Source organism: Fukomys damarensis, unplaced genomic scaffold (genome assembly GCF_012274545.1).
Source record: "Fukomys damarensis isolate Sample0158 unplaced genomic scaffold, DMR_v1.0_HiC HiC_scaffold_37, whole genome shotgun sequence".
In the NCBI taxonomy this organism is placed as follows: Eukaryota; Metazoa; Chordata; class Mammalia; order Rodentia; family Bathyergidae; genus Fukomys; species Fukomys damarensis.
Genome location: NW_022900949.1, coordinates 29759874 through 29785997, shown reverse-complemented (window position 1 = coordinate 29785997; position 26124 = coordinate 29759874). Strand labels below are relative to the sequence as shown.

At 37.8% G+C, this 26124-nt stretch overlaps 1 protein-coding gene across 1 annotated transcript in view; it reads left to right on the top strand.

Moving 5' to 3' along the window:
* Nucleotides 1–9: 9 nt before the first annotated feature.
* The window catches only part of Neto2 (neuropilin and tolloid like 2), a 54196-nt gene continuing 28081 nt past the window's right edge, over nt 10–26124 (top strand). Inside the window, exons 1-4 of the mRNA XM_010617275.2 lie at nt 10–433; nt 18868–18924; nt 22378–22518; nt 23140–23388. Coding sequence (XP_010615577.1) covers nt 10–433; nt 18868–18924; nt 22378–22518; nt 23140–23388 — 871 coding nt within the window. The remainder of the gene's footprint in view (nt 434–18867; nt 18925–22377; nt 22519–23139; nt 23389–26124) is intronic.

The window sequence follows — 26124 nt, the reverse complement described above, 5'->3', positions numbered from 1 at the left end:
TCTTAGACAATGTATAAAAATCACCCCACGGGGAGAGGACGGAGCCGGGCGCCGCGAGGCCCTGGGCGGCCCTTCGGCCGCTGCTCTCGCGCTCCCCCGGAGGATTCCGCGCTCCGCTTTGCAAAGTTGTGGGCTCAGGTCAGGGCAGCGAAGGCCGAGGCTTCTCGAAACGTAATAGCAAAAAGTCATTCCACGCAATCCGCGAAAACCGGCGGAGACGTCGTGGAACGGCTCGAAGAGCCCCGGCTCCGCCGCTCGGCCTGGTCCCACCTGCTGCGGCCGCGGAGGCTGCGGCACCACTGCGGGCCCCGGGGGCTCACGGACCCAGCTCGGTGGCCGAGGCACCTGGACCTCGCCGCCAGCGTGGGCTCCTGTTTGCCGCACGAAGCAGGGAAAGAGTCGGCTCACCAAGTGCACGAAGCTCTGAAACACGGTAGTCTGTTTGCTTTTCAGGGAGATGTCTTTTAGATGAAAATTCCAAAATATAGGTCGTTTAGATCGGGATACAAAGTTGCTTCTGAAACTCGAACTGAATAAATCCTTTTATTCCTAGGGAAAGCCTCACCACCGCCCAGTGAAGGACTTCTCTCCCTCTCCCCCCACCCCCGATTTCATTGAAAATCGCATGTCTGAATACTTGTAATGTTAGCAGATAGCCTCTTTTTATACTGAGGAGGATGTCAAAGCTTTGTATTAACATTGGCATGTGTAGCTTATTGTATCTTCGTATTTGTACAGTGATAAATGTTGGTGTTTTACCCTATTAACACTTTGAAATTTGTTTTATTAAAAACCAGTGTAATTTTAACTAGACAAATTAAGTTTTGGACAAATTTATGTTTTAAATGGACACATGCTTAAATTCTTAATTGATAATTTTAACCATTTAATTTACAACGCTCAACTATATAAATATATATATATATTCAGCATATACGAAAGTAATAAGACTTTCTAGCTGGTGAACCTGTCAGTGTATAAATTTTTAATGGTACCTATACTGTATTTACAAATTAATAACAGCTCTGAAGATCTGTAGTTCTGTATAACTTCTTAGTCATTCCTTGGACTCTAAGATTTTGTTTTACTCTTTTATAATAAACTACATGGGAAGTAGGATTTCTAATAGTGCTGCTTAGCCACATCTTCTGTTCGGGTTGTACACACACTATGCTAGAATTATCAACATCCTAATGGCAGTCCATTTGAGAGTAGGCCCTTCCCTCCATCCAAAGCCGGAGAAATCGGAGATCTGTTCGCAAGCTTTACCCGTACAACTTGACAAGACTGGGCAGCTTGGACAGAGCCTCAGTGCTCCCCTGATGGGGAAGGGATTTGCGCTTCTACCTTGTCTTTGCGGTTGGTACACACTGCCCTCTCTGGCCACTGCACAGCATTTTTGCACCTTTCAGCAAGGAATTCTGTGGTGAAGGCAGAGCTTTAGAAGTGTAGTGTTTGGCTCTTCTCTTTTTAGGGTCACTCAACCTACACTATTTTTATTTACTAGAGAACTTTAAAGCGCAAGCTAAATTGTTGTAGACTTACTACAGAGAAAGCACGTTATTTTTAAATCTGTGGTATGTGTTCATGAGTGCCAGAAATTGGTATGCAAATATTAAAGACATTAACAAAAATTGCTTCTTTTTCCTTTCCCGTGGGACTGAAGACAGTGAAGGGAAGACTTGGGTTTTACCGCAAACCTTGTATTGCTAGATTTTTTTTTTAACCACATGCATGGACAGTATTACCTATATAAACAATTTTAATTTTTAAAATTAACTTTAATATAGATCCCCAGTGCTATGATTTATGTGTCCTAAGCCATGAAAAAGTATCCCTCAAATATCCTATAAGGTGAGTTGCTTCAACATTGGAGGTTCTTATCCAAAGCAATTATTTAACATTTGCATAATTATGGATACTATGTCGGAAGCCTTGTTTAAAATATTATGGTCAGTTTCTACTAAAATAGCCATAATGAATGTATGAAGTTCGTTTTTTAAAATGCCATTGATTCTTTTTGTTTTACTTTCAGCATTGAGGGCAGGATAACTCCTGTTAGGTTTTTAAAACCCTCTCATGTACTAATAATTCATTTTAACTGCTTATTATTCAGGCCTTATAGAATTTGTGTTAACCTTCTGAAGTGGCTAGGTATTATAGTCCTTTGAAAATAATACATTGAGATTATAAAACTATTTTTTATTCTTATACTGCACACTTGCTACAGGAGGATCCTAGTAGACTTAATACTTAAAGATACATAAACTGTGGTTCAATTTGTGATGTAACAGAACATCAGTATCCCTGGACACTATATTTTTAAAATCTTGTCTGAAACTGTATTTTTTTTTTTTTTTACTCTTTAGTCTTGAGCCTCACGCAAGAACATGAGCTATGTAGAAATACAGTACTGAAAAGCTGTGCACTAATAAAGTTTTTAACATAGCCTTATTAAAATTAACTTTTTGCATAGTTATAGATACCACCTATCAAAAGCTGAGGGGTAGCAAAGCTGTTTAATACTGTTATAGTAAATCCTCAAAGCTGGTTTATATTTTGAAGCCAGTCTTTTGGAAAATGTGTGCATTACAAATCAGGTTCAAATCAAATCACCTTTCATTCCTTTTTGGAATAAGGGGAAATTACAAACTTTAAGTTCATGACATTTTGAAACAACAGTCCAAGTTCTGTTCTGCAATACTTCTTTTCTTCAGTACAAACTCCTATCTTGTTTTTTCTATTCATTGTTCTGCAGAATAATTATTTATGTTACAAAAAATGCATCTATGAGGCACTTTGAGATCCTGGGTATACTCTTTGAGTTGGAAAGGAAAGTCCTAAAATGTGATCTAATCCAGAAAGTCTCCAAACTTCCTTTAGTAGAACTCCTTCAAAGGCACTCTTGAGAAAGGATTTAAAACAAAACAATAGATGAAAGTAAGGTAGCTGTGATATGTTGAAAGCCTTGCCTCCCAGCAACCTCAGACATCTGAGTGACTACCCAGAAATTGACACTTTTCAGTTTGTTATATTGCTTATAGAATTACAGATTACAGTACACTAATGTGAAAGTTCTATTTTTTTTTTCCTAATCGAAAGAACATTAATATGTGTTGGTTTAAATTTGCCTAATGGTATGTTGGAAATTACAGCCCTGAAAGATATCAAGTACTCTTTCAGGTATAGTCTGATCTTGTTAAACTTTGATGACAATTGTGGATGTCAGAGGAGGACTCTTTTAATTAATCAAAATAGAGCATGGGGCTGGGGATTTAGCTTAGTGGTTCTGCCTCTTGCCTCGCAAGCACAAAGACCCAAGTTCAATCCCCAGTACCAAAAAAAAAAAAAAAAAATAGAGCTTACAAAACTGTTATGTCAGAGCATTTTAACTAATAGAGTTTCTTATATTCTGTAAGAAGTAGCACTCTGCTGCAGTTACTCTTTCCTAGAAAAGTGACTGGCAGTGACAGTAGCATGTGTAGGTTGGAGTGTTCATAAGGTTCACCATTCATCTTCTTTCTCTTCTAAGAAGGTTGAATTTGATTGATCTGAGGTACTTTTTTGTCCTTTGGAACTTAATTTATAAAAAATAAGTTACTGCTGTGTCAAGTAGTACATCGACTAATTGTATTCCATTCCGCTATTAGAGAAAACAATACTGTGTAGGGAGACCAGTTAGGGTTGTTACATTCTGACATCTTGTGTTAGATTTAACAAGTCTTATGTGAACCATTTAGAAGCTTAACAGCAGGAAGGTTTAGAAAGAGACATGTTTAATTACTAACAAGTAAATTGAGCCAGCTTGAGAAAAATAATAGATGTTGGGTATCTGAAGAAAAGTGAGGAGAAAGTATCTTCTTTTCCCATCTCCTGATTTATGCTCAGATAAAAAGCTGAATTGTACATGTAGTTTCTGTTACACTGAGATGTGTGCTTGTCTTGTCTGTATATGGCTGTCTGTGCAGTGTATACTCAGGATCACATTTAAGCACCTCATGAATTCATCTAATTTGTATGGAGTGCTGCATGGGCCAGAGAGTGGAGAAGTGTCAGTGAATCGGACCCCAAAATATCAAGTAGTATAAGCAATAATAAAAACCAAGGATCAGGAGAAAATGTAGGGCTGCTTTAGAACTTGGAAGCCTGCAAGTGTGGAATGATACAAAGGAATCAGCCATGCAGAGATAGCTTCCAAGCATTTAACACAAGCATGATCAATCCTCTGCTTTTGATTTCAGTGGTAATTCTATTATCATAGTATTAGGGATCTGCCTACCTCGCATTTCTAGAAACATAAGAAAGTGGACAACTCTGAGAAATATATATATATATATATATACACACACACACACACTCACACCTATGGTATATATGCATGCAAAACCCTCTCTGTTGGCACGTAAGCCAACTCCCCCCATCAGCTTTTCTAAACTAAAACCCCAGTATTTAGGTTCACTAGCAGTGTTGGCACTTTGCCATAAATAAGTGGAGTTGGGATTGCAGTTTGGGCATTTGTCTCTAAAAGATTTGCCATCACTGGCTTAGTCCCTAAGGCAACGATTAGCTTGTCATGTTCAAGTAAGGGGAAGAAGGCCTTTGTAACCCTTGATAATAATCAGGTGCCAGATTATGGAGGACCTCAGAAACCACAGCTGGGAAAGAGGTTTTATTTACATTTAGTGGAACTCTACTGAAAGACTTTTTGAAAGGTTGTAATGTGATCTGCTGTGTATTGTAATCACTACCTACTATATACACAATAGGCAATGGGGGACTGTGGCAGAAACTTTTAGTTGTTTCCAAATACCCACTTTAGTAATTCTTTGAAATTTACTTAAGTACACAATTCCTTAAAATAAAGACCATAGTTTCCAGCTTCACTTGGGGTTAGTCATAGCCATATGACTATGGCTGTTTGGGTTAGATGTTAATAGAAAATGATGTGTACAACTTAGGAGAAGTGTCAACTTGTTTGTTTGTTTGTTTTTTTTTTTTTTTTTACTTTGAGGTTAATTGTAAATTCTGGGCAAGTGTTTTTAAGGGAAAAGAAATGCTTTATATCATGACATTTTTTTTCCTCATTGAGTTTATTGGTGCATTTTAGGTATACAGTACAGTTACATTCATTGTTGGGATTTTTGTACCTTTACATGACAGGTCTTGGTTCTCAGTTTTTCCCCTTGTCCCTGCCCTCCCTTCACCCCTCCTCCCTCCCCTTTTACAAACACTGCATTTCCATTTTTTCATTGTCTCATATTTTTTTCTTTTCCCTTATTAGCTTTCCTCTACCCTTCCCACTTCCCTATACCTTTAGCCCCTTTCTTCCAATTCACATTGTCCATTATATCATTAGGATCTTATGTACTATTATAGTCTATTCACACCAGAGAAACTATTTGGTATTTACACATTATCATGACATTTTTGCTAAATAGGATGCAGGTATAAGGAAGACTAAAATGGCTGGCATTCTGGCATCCACATTGAAGCATAAAATGACCTTGGAAACAAAAGTCAGACAGCTGAATAATGAGATGGAAGGAGTGTAAGTTCCTGGTAATGATTCACCGTTTACTCTGTCCCTTGACTGTTTATCTCTACTTTTTTTATATGTTAGAGAAATAAACTTTCATCCTATTTAAACCGTTTAGGTTTTTCTGTTACTCGTGGCAGCCCTAATGCTAGCACGGGAATATGTGAAATCAGTGAAAGTAACAAAACCAGAGAAAGCAAGCTGGTGAAAATTCACAGAAATGAAAGAATACTGTCAAATAAAATTAATATGGGAAAGGTTCCTAGAGAAAGTAGATTTTAAATAATGTAAAGATAATTTTCTAGACTTGAAAGCACTCCATAGTAATTACAGAAGACCAGAAACAATGAAAAGTATTTGTAGGGTCATAAGAATAGGTAGTAGGGAATTCACCTCATGATCAACGTTACAAAGTCAGTTTGGCTTTATTTTACCAAACTCTGCCCTGGCCTGCTTTATCCTTATCAATACAGATGTGTTCCTGTCGCCACCAAAGGAAAAAAGGCATGCTCTTTCAGGAAACCTATCCTATTGCATTAGTCCTTCAAATGGGGTCCCAGATCTAACAAAGAATCAGTTAAAGTGAAGATTTTCAAGGCCCAACCTAGATGTGCTGGATCAGAATATTTGAAAATGAACACCCCCCAGTCTGATTTAATAAGGCTTTAAGGTGATTATAATGCACACAAAAGTTTAAAAACTGCTTTCCCAGTCATTCCATTTGCAAACACAAAAGTAAAATCACTGGGCAAGATTTGCACATTTTTGAGCCTTAATACATATTACCAGATTAACATCCAGAAAAGTTGGTACAAGTTTGTAATCCTATGGCAGATATGAATATCTTAGTTTCCTATAACTTGATCTAACTAGTGAGAAATTTAATAAAATGTAAATTTCAAGGGGTACAAATAGCTTACTGGACCTAAATCCAGAATGGAATCTGGTAGCCCTTTGTTGGCTAGGAGCTTACACATACACTTTGTTTCTAGAAGAACCACAACTGAACTTTGTGGGCCTTGCTCCAGCATGTTTCTATTTCAACTGTCAAGATAGTCTCCAAAAAGCTCCATTTTTGCCACCCAGACTTAATTATCACATTGTGATCTGCAATCAGATTTAAATAGCAGCCAATCAGAACTAAGCTTTTCCTTCATATTTGTATTCCTCATTTGTACAGTGAAGTGTAGTAGGAACCTGGGCAGCAGCTTGTTTAATATAAGCCAGTCCATTTCCTTCAGATCGCACTTCTATTTTTTAACAAAGGCTGTATTTCCCATTTGAAGTAAAGCCTCCTTTTTTGTCCTAAAAATTTTCTAGTGAATTTTTGTTCACATTCCTTGGTGTCAGAAATGGAATCCAAAGGATCATCTCAGTTCTTTAAGGCACCGTCCTGGACCAATACAGACACCTGAACATGCCCCTTGAGTTCAGTTATTTCCCTGATGGTGCGGGTGCTGAGACACATAGGGTAAGTCCTCTTGAATCCAGACCTCCCATGCTGCAGGTAAAAGCCTTGGAGACTTTTTCAAGTTAGAGTGTGCGACTTTGTTTATATTATCAAGACTCTTTCCACACAGGTGACAATGAGAACTCCCACACCTGTTTTAGTTGCCCACTTTTTCATTAGGTGACTGCAAAATGAACCCAGGTTCCAAACACTCTGCTAGTCACCTTCCAGATACTCCTGCTTCTCTCATTAAAAATTACAATTCAGAAAGCTGTAATTGGTTAGGTCTCTTGAGCTAGATAACCTGGGATAATCTAAAACTTGGTTTGCCAATTTGGGGTTCTTTTCAGTTCCAAAACTTGTCTATTTACATACACAATTAAAATATATAAAATACTGAACCCCTCAGAGGCAGTGGGAGGCATTCTTTAATTGATAATTCAGATCTTGTAAATGAACCTAAGAATCTTTGTGCTTCTCTCAAAGAGAATAATTCAAACTAAATCTCACACTCAAGAAATTAGAAAAAGAAACTAGTGCTTGCAATAATAAAGCTAAAACCATCAGTGCTCCCAAACCAAATGCTGCAAAAACTATTCCTACCTACTATCTGTTCCTTCCCTATCATCTCTACCCTTCTCCCTCTGCCCTGCTCTCTCCTGACATCCCTACTCCATTCTCCAATCATTCAGACTATTTCCTAAATGTGCCCTTTAAGATCTAAATTAGCAGGGCATGGTGGCACACTCCTGTAATCCCAGCACTCAGGAGACTGAGGCAGGAGGATTGCTGTGAGTTTGAGTCCAGCCAGGGCTACATAGTGAGTTCCAGGTCAGTCTCAAAAAAAAAAAAAAAAAGATCTAAATTATAGGAACTAGAAATGGACAGATTGTCGGGCTGGGGATTTAGCTCAGCAGTTCGGTAGCCTGCTTTGCAAGCACAAGGGCCCGAGTTCAATCCCTGGTACCCCAAAAAAAAAGAAAAAAGAAATGGACAGATTGTCTACACTCCTTGGACTAAATTAGAATGTTTAGCCATTTTCAGTGGTTTGCTTAGCCCCAAAACTGATACTCTTTAGTGCATATTTAATTCACTTTAGTCCAGTCATGGTAAACCTTTTAAAGACAAGTACCCACGCTACAACCCAAAATCCACTTATGTATGACAAAGTGCTAATGCTGCAATTAAATCTGAATACTGAGTTTAGAAAAAAACAACTCATACGTTAACATCTTTTGTCTTAAAAGAAAATGTATGACATAAGTTCACCACTACTGGTTTAGCCTGACATTAGCCTATAACCAACCCGGATATTTGGATCTTTACCAACTTACTCCTATGCTTGTGGAAATGTATAGATGAATAGATGCTAGCTGCTAAAGGGGAAGGCCTCTGTGAAGACTGTTAGCTAGGTGGTGGCCTACGATTCAATAAAGTACAAAGAATATCAGCTAGTGTATTAATCATTCCTTTAATTATTTCCCAAAAGCCAAACAGCACTGTACCAGAAAGATGAGCCTGCCTTTGATTGCTTTGGTAGATTTGAACAAACCTTTTAGCAAAACTTGGGAATTAAGGAATTGTGATTCTCAACTTGTTTATTTTTGTGGCCCTCAGCACCCTTAGAGAAACAGTATGATCTTGTTTGGGCAATAAAAGGCTCCCTGAAATAACCTCTTTAGCCAACCAAAAACCCTAGAAAAGGTTAAGTAATGTAGTCACTCAAGCTTTAGATTGCTATGGTAGAAGGAAACTGCTAGATTAAATCCAAATGATTGCTTAAGTCAAACCCTGGTGAAGCTACTTCACCATCCCTCCAAGCAAAAGTAAGGGAGCTTCAGGTGCATTCAGGGAACATTTCATTTACCTACAACAAGTCAACTAGGGAAATTACTAAAGTTGTGGACAAAATAGACAAGGCTGTGATTGACACCGGAGGCTCCTCTGTCCATCCTTAACTCTGATACACTTTCATGTGCTCTCCCCAGAGTTCTTAGTCCTTCCAGAGTGTTGGGGTTGCTCACAAAACTATGACTGTTCCCTAGCCTCAGCCCTTTTCTTTCCAATTAGGCCCACTCTCAGAAGGTCATTGCTTCCTACTCAACAACCCCCCTACATTTTGGGGAGAGGAATTTTCTGGAAGCATATTAGCTCCGTATCCCTTTCTCCCCAAAGGAAAAAAATGATAGAAGAATTAGCCCCATCAGAGAGCCCTGACGTTATAATACCTATGTAGTCTATCCTATCAACCCCATTAACCCTACCTATTCTGCCCTCTATTAATTGCCTGCGAGCCTTGGGGCATCTTCCAGTACTGATGTTAGACATGTCCATTTAGGACCTTCAGTTAAAATCCAGGTGGATGCTGCTCCACAAATTGGCCTCCACATTACACTCAACAATCCTTATTATTATCTAAAGAACAAAGCACTGAAAAGTGAGGAGGGCTGCATTCCAAATATTGCCCCTGATATCTGCATAGCATATAAACTACACCTGGAATATAGTAGGCTGATAAACCTTGTGGATTGGTCAGAGGCTTTTGAAACAGTTGTGACAGCTGCTGAAAAAATGGGTGCAAATTCTACTGCCTCAGAAGAAATGAACAAAATCATACATGCTTGGTTTATTAGAGCTGTTTCTTAACTAGAGCTTCTAGGATTTATAAAGCCTACCAAACACATGACTGACCATGTGGCAAAGTTAACATGGGAGGCTGCTAAAAAGCAAATAGGGGAGCTGAGCATGGTGGCTCACGCCTGTAATCCTAGCACAAAGGAGGCAGAGGCAGGAGGATTGCCACAAGTTCGAGGCCAGCCTGAGCTACATAATGGGTTCAGGGCCAGCCTGAACTACAAAGTGAGACCCTGTCTCTAAAAAAAAAGCAAATAGGTGAAGCCACAAGTGTCACATTTAGCTTAAGAGAAAAATGAGACCAATCATATTTACATGCCACTAGAGGAGACTATTTTCATGAGAAAAATGTGTAATCCCTTTATAATGTTTAACCAGAAAGTACACTGCTAACCCCAAACGGGTGTGTATTTTAAACTCTGGGGGCCGGGGATTTAGCTCAGCGGTTCGGTGGCCTGCCTTGCAAGTGCAAGGACCCGAGTTCAATTCCCGGTACCAAAAAAAAAAAAAAAAACCTCTGGAGTAGTTTGGAATCCAACAAATACCATGCTTACATTATAATTAAAACCTCTCCTACATTATCGTTGTACTCTTCACAGCCATTAAGAGTAAATCTTCTTGAACATATATATAAATATAGTTAAATTTCTTCATCTAGGAATATAAACTATTTGCGTTGTGTAGCAGTACTCATTCCTCCACCCTTAATATTTTTACTGGCATTTGTAATTTAGTACCTCAAGTAACATGAATATCCTACATATTTTGTTTTTTCCAGTGACTACTAGACTATTTCTGCCTCTCCATTTCCTTTAGTCTTAAAACTTGCAAGGGTCCAAGGTGGTTGGCTTTACACTTAAAGATACTAAGTTGTACTTCTGGATGACCCGCATGGAGTTGTACTGCCAGTAAAAATAAATTTGTTATGTGAAAAAAAGTCCAGATAGATTGGGCCAGGGATTTAGCTCAGTGGTGCCGCCGCCTGCCTCATAAGCAGAGTCCGGAGTTAGATCCCTAGTACCACACACACAAAAAAAACATGAATAATAAAACCAGGTAGATTAAAATCTCCATATCAAGCAATACTTCCTAAATCCCAAGGTCTTGGCTGACGTACAACCCAGTGTACAACTTTATACATAAGAAACTTATTCTTTACACCAGCCCTTACAGTACTCCTCCTTGTCCACAAACCTAATGAAAGAGGATAGAGATTTTGCAGGATTTCAGAGCCATTAATGACATAGTAACACCCATTGATCCTCGACCCTTGTATCTGTGAGCCTATACTTCGAAGCTGTTGGCCTCTGTGGACTTTCTTCAGTATACCAGTATGTCTTGACAGCCAATATATTACTTTACCTTGACCTGTAAAAGCCAAGAAGATTTCTGGACAGTCCTTCCCTAGGATAGACTGACAACTTCACCTACTCTTTCAGTTCTTTGGACTAAGCTGATGTCTCCTAATGTGGTTCAGCCTTACTTCAATTCATGGATAATATGCTTTTATGTACCCCATCCCAAAAGGCTTGCCTTGCTGACAGCATTCACCTTTTACTGTAACCTACCCTATAGAGGGTGTAAGATTTCAAAGGAAAGACTCCCATCTGTCACCCCTCTGCCAAAATTTTGGGTCACCTCTTGACTCTCAGAGGTATAATCTCAGCCCTTTGTGCTCTGAAGGCATTTCATTCCTTTTTTCCTACACTAAAAGACAACTCCAGAGAATTTTAGTTCTTGCTAGTTACTTCCAGAACTGGCTGACAAAACTTGACTTTGATGTATGTCCCAACCCCTGTACGACCCACTAGAAGATTCCTCTCGAGACTGTGTTCAGTGGTCCTCCATTGGAAGACAGACCTACAAGGATAATAAAGAACCAACTGACTAGCTCTGACTTTGCGATACTCAGTGAATGGGAAAGAAAGGTCCTGGAAGTCCTAACTTAATCCCATAAAGGACAGAACAGGCCAACAGGTTACTGCAGTCAGCAACTAGATCCAATGGCCCAGGAATTACCTCTGTCTGCAGGCAATTGCTCATGCCTCCATTCTCACTAAAGTCACTGAAAAATGATCATAGGATCTGCTTTCACCCCTTATGTTCCTTACGCATTGGAAGTTCTCCTGGCCATCTAACAAATCCTTTTTCTCTCACCTCATCTCACTGTTACCTGATAATAATCTGCTCAAGTCTGTTACTGTGTTTCCTCTCCTAGCCTACAGAAGTTAAGTTTTATCCCTTATCTGTGTCTTGACTTGAAGTACTCCAGTTGAAAATATTTCATTGTTGGAAGCCTTCGCTCACCATTACTCATCAAGTGTACTAACTTTATAAAATATGTCCCCATTTTAAACCTGGGAAGCCACTTTGTGCTTCTATAGGTTATTTTCCCCTGCCAAATGGTCCTTTTGAATTCTGTCAGAGTTTATTCAACTTACCACCTCACAGGGATATAAATATCCTCAGCTACCATCAATCTACATTCCCAGTCCTTTTTTTTTAAATTATGAGATAGGGTCTCATATTGCCCAGCTGGCCTCAAATTTGCCATCTGTCTACTTTAGCCTCCCAGGTGCCTGAGATGACAGGCACATAGTACCACTCCCGGCTTGTGTTGGTCATCATTTGCACATTTTTACATTGTGTTGAAGTTTTCCCCTGCTGCAGGCACAGCCATAGTATTATCCAAAGCCTTACTAGGGAAAATGACACCAGCATGATTGGTGGGAATCCCCTAAGTACTTAATATATTGACTGAAAGATTTATTTCACAGCGCAGATTATTCAGACTTTGTAACATCAAGTTGATTTCTTAGCGTGACCATTGTGCTTAGTCCCAGGCCTTTGGACAAAGAAAACGAACAGATGGAACCAATTGGTGGGAATTTGTGAGGCATTTCTCTGCCATAGCTGAAGGCCCTTCCCATAGATGTTACCTTTATTCCACTCCTATAGGAAAACATAAGTTCTCTCCAGTGCTTGTGATTGAAGGACTCCACCATCCTATGTTCATCAGAGGAGACCTACATTATGACAAAGAGCTGGTTAACATCCTACAAAAATACTAGTTTTGTTGAAGATTCCTTCAACAACATGATCCAGGACATGAAGCCTAAGGCCCAGAGGGTATGTTTACTGGAAAAGACATGAGCTCAAAGATTTCCTCCAGCCCTGCTATACAGGTCCTCATTAGGTACTCACTATCCTGTATACAGCTAAGTTACAGGGCAGACTTGTGGATTCTGATTTTCCATTTTAGAAAGGATCCATACCTCCCATGTGTACTGCGTGGACTTCAACCTCTGTCGTTGATGTAACAAAATCAGGTTAACCAGAAAGCCTTCTTATCAGGACAAAAAAAAGTTGGCATCTGAGTAGATTGGTTCTCCCAAGAATCAAGACCAGGCTTATGTAACCTCAAAATGAACCTGCAACCAATTGAAATCTTTGGGTTTTTCTTTGCCCTACCTTACTCGGTTGCTGTTATTTTTTTTTCTTTTTCTGTGGTTCTGAAACACTGATATCTTTTCACTTAACAGCAATTGAATAGCACCCACATTACACTAAATCCCCAACTTATGAACAAGTTTTGTTCCTGGAGAATTGTTCATAAGTCAAATTCATTTCTAAGCCAACAAAGTAAATCTTATACAATATACCTGTGAGAATTTGTAATGCAAATGTACCCAGATCAGAGATTTATTCAACTTCTTTTAGTTATCCTCTTATTAAAACACTCTAAAGATACTTAACTACCTCAGCCAATTTGGCCCATTCTTAGAAAAAAGCTATAAGACCTCTGGACATTTCTCTGATCCTACCCCCCACACACTTATTTAAATTCAGTAGTGAGTTTCATTGTTGTCCTGGCTGTCTAACCATCTGTAATCCCCTGTACAGATGGGGAGAAATGCCATCATCTAATACTCCCAAGTGTTGGTCATGACTGGGAATGTTAAGTATGCTACCATATACCTAGTGAAGCTTTTGGTATTGGTAACCCAATAATTGTAATTCCAGATGAATTACCCTGTTCTACCTTGGTCTTTTCCTCTTACTGTCAACTGTTATACCTCTTTTTACCTCCATTTCCACTAACTTCCAAAAGATTTCAAGCCCCTTTTGTATCCTTCTGGGTTTATTCTTTATCAGTTGCTACAAGAGTAGGTCTTCAGGGTCAGGGATTTAGCTTAGTGGTGCTGCCACCTTGCAAGCGCAAGGTCCTGAGTTTGAACCCCTATACCAAAAAAAAAAAAAGAACGAAAGAGTAGTTCTTCAGACTTTAAGTATCTATAGACAGTTGAAGATGGGTTTTACATTACTCTTGGGATATTTGACTATATCTTTTCTGTCTTACAAATAATCACAATCCAGATTCCACTAGAAAAAAAGGGGCCTCTTTGTATTTTTCCGTGGTTCCTTAATAACCCCTCAGATTGTGAGGATCATAGTTGTGGGCATTCCCAAGGGTGTATTTACTAACAGGTTGATCCTGATCCTGGTGGTGGGCTGAACTAAGATCCTGCCTAGGAATTGCCACTGCTTGGAATGAATGCATGACCATTAACCTTTCCTGCACTATCAGTAGAATCATCCCTTCTGCCACCTAGGCCATTAGAGCTCCACAGAAATCTTTGGATTCCTCACTTACACACAATTCTGCATAACTGCATCATACAGTATTAGATGATGGGTCTTCTTGGGCAGGGAGGTGTCTGTGCTGTTCAAGTACATCCTGTTGTGCTAGGATAAATACTTCTAGCCAAATTGAGTTGGAAACTTCCAAAATCTTAAAATTAGTCAAGTCCTTAAAGGAGCTCTAAAAGGGTCCTTATGGCTGTTGAACTTCAAATTCTCATATTTCAGCTTGCTACCCTCTGGCTTTGGTTCCCTCTTGTGCTCTGCCCTATAATTTTTAATGATTCTCTTCATCTGTGAGTGAGCATCTGACTTCTCTTTTAAGATAATTGTGTCTGTGTGACATACCTACAAGAGACTTCTGTCAGCTTCCTCTGAGGCTTTAGTCAGAATCCATAGCCAGCTGAATCTGAGAGACTGATTTGGATCTCACAGGTGTCCAGGTCCCTCGAGCAGACAGCTACAGCTGTCAACTGGCCACCACTGAGCTACTAGGATCCCATCAAGGGATGGCTGGATCTGGAACAGGTCCACTTGCTCTGATTCCTTGATGGAGCATAACCAATGGGCATAAGTACCTGACTGGACCTGAACTTAAAATGGAGTGTGGTGGCCATTTACTGACTGGGATCACACCTTCTCTATCTCTAGAAGAACCACAAACTGAAAGTTTTCAGCTCTTGTTTGTGCCTGTTCCTATTTTCAATAGCCAAGATAGCCTCAGAAAGTCTCATCCATACCTGCCTATGTAATATGACCTGCATTCAAATGTAAATAACAGTCAGCACTCCCACACTTTTAGCACCCTGGGGTTCCTCATTTACCTTGAGGACCTGAGTGGGAACCTGGATGGGAACGTTATATAAGCTACTTGCTCATTGTTACTTTATATCACACTTTCCATTTCTGTTGATAGCTGTATCTCCCTGGTTTGGCAAGCTGATTTTTAAAATAGTGTCCCCAAATTTTCCTAGTAAATTTTTGTTGATACTAGAATCTGTGTATGAGTAAGGCTGTGTTGTTTGGTTTTGTGTTTTGTCTGACAGTATAATGTATAATCTTTTTTCATGTAGTTATCTGTGTATGTGAAATAAATGTTTATGATTTGTATTAATAAAATACATAAATTTTAAATGTTTCTTTAGTAATTGAAAGTGATGAGCACTCAAAAGTATATACCTAATGCATACCCCACCCTCACCAAATCTGGAACTTATTTTGTATTTAGCCTGAAATAGAGATCTACTACTTTTTCCAAATAATGAACACATTATTCCAGAGCCATTTATTCCATCATTTCACTAAGGATTTCAAATACCACATATATCATAATAATACTTGTATATATTTGTTTTTGAGCTTTTTAAACTTACTTTTCTCTCTTCCATTTAATTATCAAGAAACTTGCTAGAGAATAAGGACCTAACTACTTGGTTCATTATCCCCAGAACTGACTTACTACTTGTTATATGATGGGTGCAGTGTGTTAGAGATCATCTGTTTCTCCTCATACCAGTGCCACATGTTTTTTTCGGGGGGGGGGTGTTTGTTTGTTTTGTTTGTTTTGCTTTTCTGGTACCAGGGATCAAACTCGAGACCTTGGCTTGCCACACAGGCGCAGCACCACTGAACTACATCCCCAGTCCTTGCCACATGTTTTTAGTTACAGTTACTTCACAATAAATAGGTACTATTTCTGTTTTATTTTTATTTTATTTGTAAGTTTTCTTGGCTATTAAAAGTCATTATGATGAGCATGTGAACTAGCAAAAAGAATCAACAACTGGGCTCTCATGTTATTAAAAATCTGCACAGCAAGAGAAACCACCAACAGAGTGAAGAAATTTTTACCGCAAGGTGGGAAGAAATTTTTACCAGCTGTTCCTCGACAAAAGTCTACTACCTAGAATATATAAAGAACTAAAAAAAAAAAAAAAATCAGACCTCCAAAATTTAAAGACCCAATTAAAAAATGGGCATCTGAAATGAACAGATATTTCTTAGCCAAAGTAGAAATACCAAATAAACATATGAAAAAATGTTCAGCATCACTGGACATTTGAGAGATGCAAATGAAAAACAGCTATGAGATTCTACCCCACTCCAGAAAGAATGGCTGCTATCAAGAAATAACCAAGGGGCCAGGGATTTAGCTCAGTGGTTCCAACACCTGCCTTGCAAGCACAAGGACCCAAGTTCAATCCCCGGTACCAAAAAAAAACTAAATCATAAATGTTGAAACTGGTAAGTTAACTGTGTATGTGATTCAGGAAGGAAAATACTAAGTACAAATTTTTGACCAGTTTCTGAACAGTATCCCTTGGGAGATAGTGTTCTCTAACAAGATAAACTGATACAAATGTACTATTATTTGCTGAGTTATCAGTAATATAACATTACCTAGGATTTTCTTTTTTATCATAAATCTGTTTTAGAAAGTTTCAAGACTCCATTCCTGTAACTCATTTTCAATGTGTAGAGTGTGAAGGAAGATTCCTTTATAATGTTTTGTTTTGTTTTTGGTACTGGGAATCAAACTCAGTACCTTGCACTTGCAAGGCAGGTGGAAGAACCACTAAGCTAAATCCCCAGCCCAATGAGGTATCTTCAAACAGTACCAGTAACTGAAGAAAGGGGAAGGGGCAGCTTGTGTTATTGAGAGGAGAGAGACAAAAGTCAGCAAGATATAAGAAATCAAAGATGAAGAGGTTAAATAGATTCTAAAATAGAAGCAATGCCAAGGGCTGTATCTTTGTATATCAGTAACTTTGGTTAGTAGGTACTCAGTGTGTGCTGTTGAGTAAACAGTGATATGACTGCTAGTCACTTAGCAAATTGTTCAATACCTCTGTTTCCCTCACTCCTAAAACAAGTTTTTGGTTTCAGTTGCTTACATTGAATCATGTCTTCCATCTCACTTCCTTCCCTTTCTACCAGCACTGCTCTGCTTCAACACATTTGTGTTTCCTAAATGATCTTACCTCTTTTCTTTAAAAGCTTAGACTCTACACAACCATCAGGATTATTGGTCTGAAACTCAGATATTATATCACTCTCTAATTTAAAAACCTGCAGTAGTTTCTCATTATAATCAAAAGTCCAAACTCTTTAAGTATTGTATTCAAGACTTATTACAGCCTGTAACCTGTGACCCAACCATTCTCTTCCACATGATAGCCACACTGTATTACTCAGAGTTCCCTACAACCTGCTATGGATTAGTACCACGCCCATCTCCCCATATTAAGCTGTTTGTTTTTCCTCTCCTGTAAGGTCCAACTAGACTGTGACTTTTTTTTCTGCAGTTTTCCTCACTTTGGTTCCCTTTACTCTCAGCAGAATGGTTTCCTCTTCTGTGTTTCCCATATACTTTAATTATTCCTTCTGTAAAATCCCTTTTCCACTTGTAGATTGCCTTTGACAAATGGAATCCTTATAGGTGCTTATTTGTCCTGATATCATTCATTTAGTAGATTACCTGGCATATACAGTATAATATACAGTAAATTTCATTTAATCTTCACAACCGATGAAGTTGGTGCTACACTTAGTACATCATGCCAATTTTATAAGTACATTTGGCTGAATAGGCCTCACAAATAGTATAAGGCAAAACTTGAACCCCAGCTTAGTTTAATCTGTCTCCTAAATACTCTTAACCATTTTGCTTCATGTCTCTCTCCACACCTGTGTATCCTCAGTACCTGTTCTCTAGTAGATACTCTGTAAGTGCTTACTGACTGAATATAACTGCAATTCTCACAGTAATTTGTGGCTGCCCCATAGCACAGTTTTCATTGGAATGAAGAGTGTACCATTAATAAAAGTTTAAAAAAATAGCCAGGCATAGTGGTGCACACCTGTAATCCCAGTACTCAGGGAGGCTGAGGCAGGAGGATCTCTGTTGATCAAGACCAGCCTGGTATAATAGTGACTTACGGGTCAGTCTCAACTACATAGTGAGACCCTTTCTCAAAAAACACAGTTTAGATTCTTCAGAACACATACAAAAAAATTCAATATATTCATGACTGGGTCAGAGCAATGTTCTAGGGCAAAAAAGCATCAGTGTACAGATACAGGTAGCTTTTGCAACATGTACATAGTATGGCAATGCAAAGCTATAAAAGTTTCAGTTGACAGCTGAGAGACTCTGCCCCTTACTTCTGCCTGAATGCCCTCACAAGTTGGGTCATCTCTGAACTCTGACTGCCCCAACACATTGCTGTGCTGGCCAGACGCACATACATTCTGAGATGGAGTGCCCTGAGTAGAGGAATTGTGCTTAGCAAAAGAATGGTTGTATTTGCAATCAGAAAATGTGTTTTTTAAAAGGTCTTACCAGGTTGAAAAAGTATTCCTAATACTTTAAATGCCACATAGCAGTACTTGATACATGAATGCAGAATCAATTATGTCTCATCTTGAGTTGTGTTTCATGACAAAGAATATGTCATAATGTAGCATCTTAGCCCTTAAAAATCTTGAGAGTGAATGTTAGTAAGAAATAGTGATTTTAGCTGATCTTTCATTGTGGTCTGGTTTTCCTTACTAAATGTAGTATAGATTGTTCTTTAACATTTTGTTTTTGTTTTTGTTTTTCTAGTGTTGTTAATAACGATACTTGTAGTGGAAGGGATCGCTGTGGCCCAAAAGACCCAAGGTAAAGTGATGACTTCCTGCATGTCCGTAACAGTGGGATAGCTTATTTGAGAGGATTGCAGCTTTTGAGTACTATATCCACAGTCTTCCTGGGGTGTTCCAGTGACCAAAGGCTTTTATAGCAACCTGTCAGCCTCAATTTAACTGGGCTTAGCTGAAGTTACCTAGACTAAATTGTCAACATAAATCTTGCCTTGCCCTGTAGGTTTAAAAAAATTGGCATTATTGGTAACTCCTATAATACTGTGGATTATGTCCAAAAATTAAATGAGATTCATGCTCTATTACAAAAAAAGAATTTTAAAAATGTCTTCTCAATGTAAAGAAATGAAGCATTTCTGTTGGTGCATTATTCCAAGCCTGTTGGTCTTATTCTAATTGTCCTGATTTATGAAAAAAAAATTAAGAAATGTGATTTTTGAGCCAGATTTTCATGTTAAATTATATTACACTATTTTCACCAAAGCTACCTATACAAGTAATAAAAATCAAAGTGTACTAAATAATCAGGAAAAAATTTGATTTCTCATCCTAGTCTAACCCCTATATAGTCCATGGAAACAACCACTTTTTGTTGATTCTTTTGATAGTGTCACTGGGTGTGGTGTCACACTCCTGTAAGAGAGACTGAGATAAGAGGGTTCTCTTGTGTTCAAAGCCAGCCTGAACTACATAGTGAGACCCCATCTCAAGGGGAAAAAAAAGATATTGTCTTTTCTATCTTTGAATAACATGCTATACTGCCTTCATGGAGTCCTATCAGTCTTATATTATTCTTCTTTACATCATGTAAGAGTTGTTGGATTGATTTCTCATGGTCCCTTACTGTTTTTAAGAGATCTCTTTTTTCATGGTCACTGACCGCAATTCTATCTTTTGTATAATTCTACCTTCATATTCGTTCATCCTGCTGTGCATGCTTTTTATCGTTTTTAATCTCCTGGATATATGTTTAATTCTATTTCATGGATTACATTTCTTTCCTATGTTGGGCATTCATTGTTTCCATTTCTTTCCTATGCTGGCATTCATGATTTCCATCATGGTCCTGAGCTCATGTATTTTTTTATCTGCTTCTGTTCTAGAGTCTTTAATCATGTTTTTCATTCTTCTCACCATCTCTGTGGTTATCTGGGAAATTATTTCTGTTTGGATTTTTTTCTAGAGCCTCATTTATCTGTTTTTTTACTTCCTATGCTATCAGTTCAGGGTGTCCAGATGGTTGACTGTCAGACTTTTCCACCTCATTTCCCCCAGAGTTTACCTTTGGTGAGCTGGAAGTCTGTGTTTGTGCCTTGTTTAAATGTCTTCTCACTTCATGCAAAGACCCAATTTCGATCCATGGTACCAAAAAACAAAAAAATGTCCTCATTTCTATTTTTGTTGTTGGTACTGTCCCTCATTTAATTCCTGGGTTAATACTTCAATCTTCCCAATACTGCTGGTTTTTATGTTTTGAGTCTCTAATGTCTCTGAGGCAGTCTCATTTTCATTATACCAGGGAGGACAACTGATGAGCTCAATCATACATCTTAGCCCAAGTGATACAATCCATGACACAATAGTGTCAAGCACAGCTTAGAAAATGACAGTTTGTGGTAGTTATTAATCTATCACCTTTAACCATGTGAGTTAAATCAAAATCGAGGACCAGCCCATAATATGTTTATAGAGAATAAACTCTCAATATAGCAATTTTACCCTTCAGGATGGAAACTTAGAAGGAGTTTAGGAGGGAGGAATAGATAGAATAGAGAAAGGTTAGAAGTGAGGTCAGAGGACACAGGAAGATCTCACCAACACTACGGAAGCTGTTGAAGAGAAGACAGAACAAAATATACACAAGACCAGAACAAACAAACAGCAACAAGGAGACTAGAGACTGTAATCACTTTCTTTTAAAACTAATGGTAACTGAGAAAAGGAAAAAGAGAAGAAAGGGAAATAAATTTGAATTAGGATAGGAAGATGAAGAAAAAGGTAGAGAAATGAAGATCATGGTGAGAGAGAGAGAGAGAAAAGAAGATGAAAAAAAGAATATAAAAGAAAAAATTCGAGAAAAGAAAAAGAAAAACTTTTAAATGATTAAAGATAAGAGAAAAATATTACTTTGAAAATAAAAAATAGAAATAGAAATAGAAATAGAGGGCCTCCTTCAGGGTATGCTTCTGTTGACACAGTAGAGAGCATGGGTTGGAGTGTGCAGATTTAAGTTAATTAGTCTCAGCAAGCAAAGCAGCTGTTCCCTGAGGTTCAGCCTGATTTCTGTCCGCAAGGTGCAAGTTGAGATCTCTGACCTCCTGCTGGGTTGAACTCTGCAAGGTTCTACTGCATGTTCCAGCTGTCTTACCTCTGAAGTTAGACCAGGTTCGGATGTGAGGTGCTGGTCCCTCTGACTTACCAACCATGGTTGTGTGGTTTGCCTTTATCGCAGAGATTTTCTTCACTTTTCCAGTGGGCTTCAGTTTTCATCTAGGAGACTCCAAGAGGCCCTCTGTCTCTTGTTGGAGGGGGAGGGGTGGACACTGCTGTGTTGTGCCCACGTGGCTGGGCTCCTCTGCCGCTGGGCCAAAGGGACAGGCCTACCAGAGTGTCTCACACTGCTTCCCTGCTCCTCTGTTGCTCCCTGTGGAAGAGGCTGGCCCACCAGAGGGTCACAGGCTGCTGCAGGTCTCCTTTGCCATGCCACCTCCATTTTTCTGACGTGGTAATAGAGCAGCAGCTGCCTAGGATTGATGGAGAAGGAAAAAGTATGTGAAACCAAATAGACTATCAACAGCCTCATAGACTATCCAGGCTCATGTGTTTGTTTGGTTTAAGATTCATGTTTTTACAAAGGCAAATTTTATGTAAAACCCCTCATGATATTTCTAGTAGGACTAATAGTGCTAGATGTTGCTATTAGATCTACCTCTTTATACTTAAGAGAACCTTAAAAAAGGAAATTTCACCCTTATTTAAGTGGAATTTGACAAGAGAATGGAGCTAGCTGTATGTTCAACTATAGTCTTTAAAATCCCTCTGTAATCTTTAATCTTATTTAACTTTTGTGTTAAACTAAATATAAAGATACCATAATAATCCCACAGATCCTTTTATTTTTATATCAGAATAGAACTTTAAAATTTTACTGATTTATCAGATTCTCCTATATTTTGCCCTTGTAAAATATAAGCATTTTATTTCTTGACTCCTTTATAGGAATAACCAGTTTGTCCTCTAGCAGCAAGTTTTTCCAGCAAGCACAGTTTATAAATTGTTTTTTTTGTTTATCTTCTGCTGTACTCAATTTGTTATGCTAATTTTGGCATTGGTTCTTACAAACATTGTGTGTGGTATGTGTGTTTAACAGAGTGGGCAATTGTTTGGAAAGTTGTGAGGGAATGAGAAGAATGTTATTTTCTTTTGCAATAATCACATTTTAATTATCTTTTAAATGCTATTTTTGCCCTAGATGGACAAAATATTGGAATTAAACACATTCCTGCAACTCAGTGTGGCATTTGGGTTCGAACCAGCAATGGAGGTCATTTTGCTTCACCAAATTATCCTGATTCATATCCACCAAACAAGGAGTGTATCTACATTTTGGAAGGTATTTGACATCTTTATTGGATGAATTTTTACTTTATTATAAAACTAACTGCATTTGTAAAATTCCATTTAAAGCAGTTTGAAAATGATTTTAACATATTTGAATTAAATTCTAATAATGGCCAATACTTATAAATATTAACTGCATTAACAAAATGATATCTGAAACTTACTGGAGTTTTGAATCTCCTAAAATAAAATTCAGTTAAGTGCATCAGTGTATATGAGAAACTTCTGATAAAGACTTAAAGTTACTGACATCTCTTTCTAGACTTTATACAAATGTTTGTATACTTTAGTAAGCTCTCTTCATTTGTTCTATTTATCTTTCTGTGTATCATGGTACATTATTTCTCATGAACTCAGTAAGCATTAGCTTTTCAACACTTCAGTTTTAATCAAGCACATTTAATAAATAGTTTATGCCAAAGGAAGGTTATCCTACTTCTACAGAGTAGCAAGATTATTAATGTAAAATGTGACATTTATGATGAACAGTTCCCATGATGATACTCATCTATGAAGCATTAGCAGAGCAGTACTTTTGATTTAATCATTGGTGTCAATATATTGGTATATTTCTTATTCTTGCTGTCCTGATTTGCTTCCTCTTTTTTATTAGCTGCTCCACGTCAAAGAATAGAGTTGACCTTCGATGAACATTATTATATAGAACCATCATTTGAATGTCGCTTTGATCACTTGGAAGTTCGAGATGGGCCATTTGGTTTTTCTCCTCTTATAGATCGCTACTGTGGAATGAAAAGCCCTCCGTTAATTAGGTCAACAGGGAGATTCATGTGGATTAAGTTTAGTTCTGATGAAGAACTCGAAGGACTGGGATTTCGTGCAAAATATTCATTTATTCCAGGTAAAGAATAACTTATCTTTTCAGTGGATGAGCATCTCTGATTTTAGAATCTTAAGGACAGAATACAGAAAATTTGGCAAAGTTAATCATATCAAGACATTAAAGAAATTATCAAGATCAAAAGGAAATAGTATATGAACAAATAAAAAATAAAAATTGGAAATAGAAATTTAAATGTTGAGCATATCATATGATATCATATTTTCTCAGTTTTAAAATTAAAGCCAACAACATCAAAATAAATGTATTTTTAAAAATAATGCAAAAGCCTGGTATGGTGGCACATGCTTGTAATCTCAGCACTCAGGAGGCAGAGGCAAGAGAATCACTGCAAGTTCAAGGCCAGCCTAGCTACATAGTGAGTTCAAGGCCAGCCTGCGCTACAAAGCAAGACCCTGTGCCAAAAAAAAAAAAAGAAAAAACAGTACTATAATAATAATTCAAAGTGGGCCAGGAATGTAGCTCAGCAGCACAGTACCTGCCTGGCAAGTGCAAGGCCCTAAATTCAATTCCCCATACAAAAATAATAATAATTCAAGATCTGGGCACAGTGATGCACACCTATAATCCCACACTGGCTAGAGAATCACTGGCTAGCCCTGAGCTGCATAGTAAGTTCAAGGCCAGTCTGAACTATATAGACCCTGTCTCAAAAAAGAAAAATATTCAGTGTATTGTCTCTTTTTCACAGTGCTCACAAAAATTATTTTGGCAGGTTTATTTTATTTGGCTGATTGAGATAACTACTCAATTGATTGAAAATATTGATAAATTGAACAAATACTGCTCTCTATCTAGAGGTAAAAGATCTGGATCTGAATCCTTTCTTTGCTTTAAGACTTAATTACAGAATTGTGATTGAGATTTGCCACTGTGACAGTGGTAAAAACTACTATTTTGATATTGTTATACTGCGTTCATTTCCTAAGACTGATGTGACTTAATTACCATAAAACTGGTGACTTAAAACAACAGAAACATATTTCTCATAATTCTGGAGGCCAAAAATCCAAATTCCAGCAGAGCCTCATTCACTCTTAGGACTATAGAAGTGAATCTGTTGTCTCTTCTAGTTTCATCTTGTTACAGCCATAGCTTCAATCTTCACATCTCTTTCTTAAATCCTTACCAGTGACATGTTTTCCTTTCTAATGTAATATTCACTCTTTTTTTCCTCTAGGCAGTGGTGGCAAACCTATGACATACATGCCACAGTGGGCTGTCTGTCATCATTGAAAACTCAAAGGTTTGCCATCACTTGACCTATGGTAATATTCACAAATGTAGATATATTTGGTGGGAAATTGTTCAGCCTACTGCATTACTATACTACCTGCCTCCTACTCTAGTTTACCTTCCTCCATATAGGTAAAACACTAGGAACTCTCTGAGAACTATAAAACCCTATCTAGTGTAAAGTATAGGCATCCCAAATATAAAAAACAAGTTGTGGTTACTGTGTCCAAAGAGCCAAAAACACTTCATTATCTGTATGTACTACCGTTTGTTATTCTGTTCTATTGAAGGATATTTTGGTTGCTTTCAAGTTTTAGCAAGGTTTTGTAAGGATGTAAATTAATTGATATGGGTAAATGCTGTTACATTTTACACCATGGACGAAATTGAGACATGCTCAGTAAAATTGGTAGAAATGAAAGGGCAAATATTGTATGTGCACACTTACATAAGATGTTAAATTCACAGAAACAGAGCAGAATGGTAGTTACTGGGTCAGCTAGAGGAAGAGAGAATACGGAGTATGTCGTTTATGGCTACAGACTTTCAGTTTGGGATTTTTTTTAAGTGCCGGAAATAGTGATGATAGTTGTACAACATTTTGAAAGCCACTGACCTGTATACTTAAAAATGGTTAGTATGGCCCATTTTGTGTGTAATTTATCACATTTAAAAAGAAATAGCTAATAATTTCTTTTTTCCCAATAGCAAGCAAAAGAAAACTGACTGTGATAATATAGTATATTCTTTCCTGCAAACTAGTTCCCAGAAATTTGAGAACCAGTAGTTTATATTAAGATAACCGATGTGATTAAATTGGTCAATTATTTGATTTTTATTAACTAAATCAATTAATTGAGTTGATGCTTTTTTGTGTCCTAAAGACACTATTATAAAATCTTACACAAGTTAAATCTTTACAAATAAGTTTAGACTGTTTGAAAGAAAAATACAACAAAAATAGTGCTCTAATTTTTTTGTGAGGGTGGTACCGGGGATGGAACTCAGGACCTCACGCTTGCCAGGTAGGCACTTGCCACTGAACTAAATCTTGTTTCAATAATATTTTAAAATAATATTTCATAATAATCAGCCAACCACAAAGATGCTTACTTTGACCAAAAGTAGTAGCTCCTTTTCTAACTCTTAGTTGTATATATCATGAAAGAAACTTTGTATGATGATTCAGTCGTTAAAATATCTACGTTATAAAATGCTTAGGGTTTCTAGACTTTCGCCTTTTATTTAAACTTGATACTACTTCAGAATTTCTATATTCATTGTATTTAATTTGTTGCTAATAGTAGAGTCAGGAGGATTATGTAATATCCTTTTTTATAGGTGAAGAAATGTGGTAAGAAGTGATTGTCTTACACAGTGACAAACCCAAGAATAGATTCCGGCTCTCTAGGCAACTTTTTCTGTTCTGTTATGTTGCCTTTGTAATGTAGTGAGGATTCTGCAGAATGATTACTAAATGAAAGAAAAATACTTTGTGTT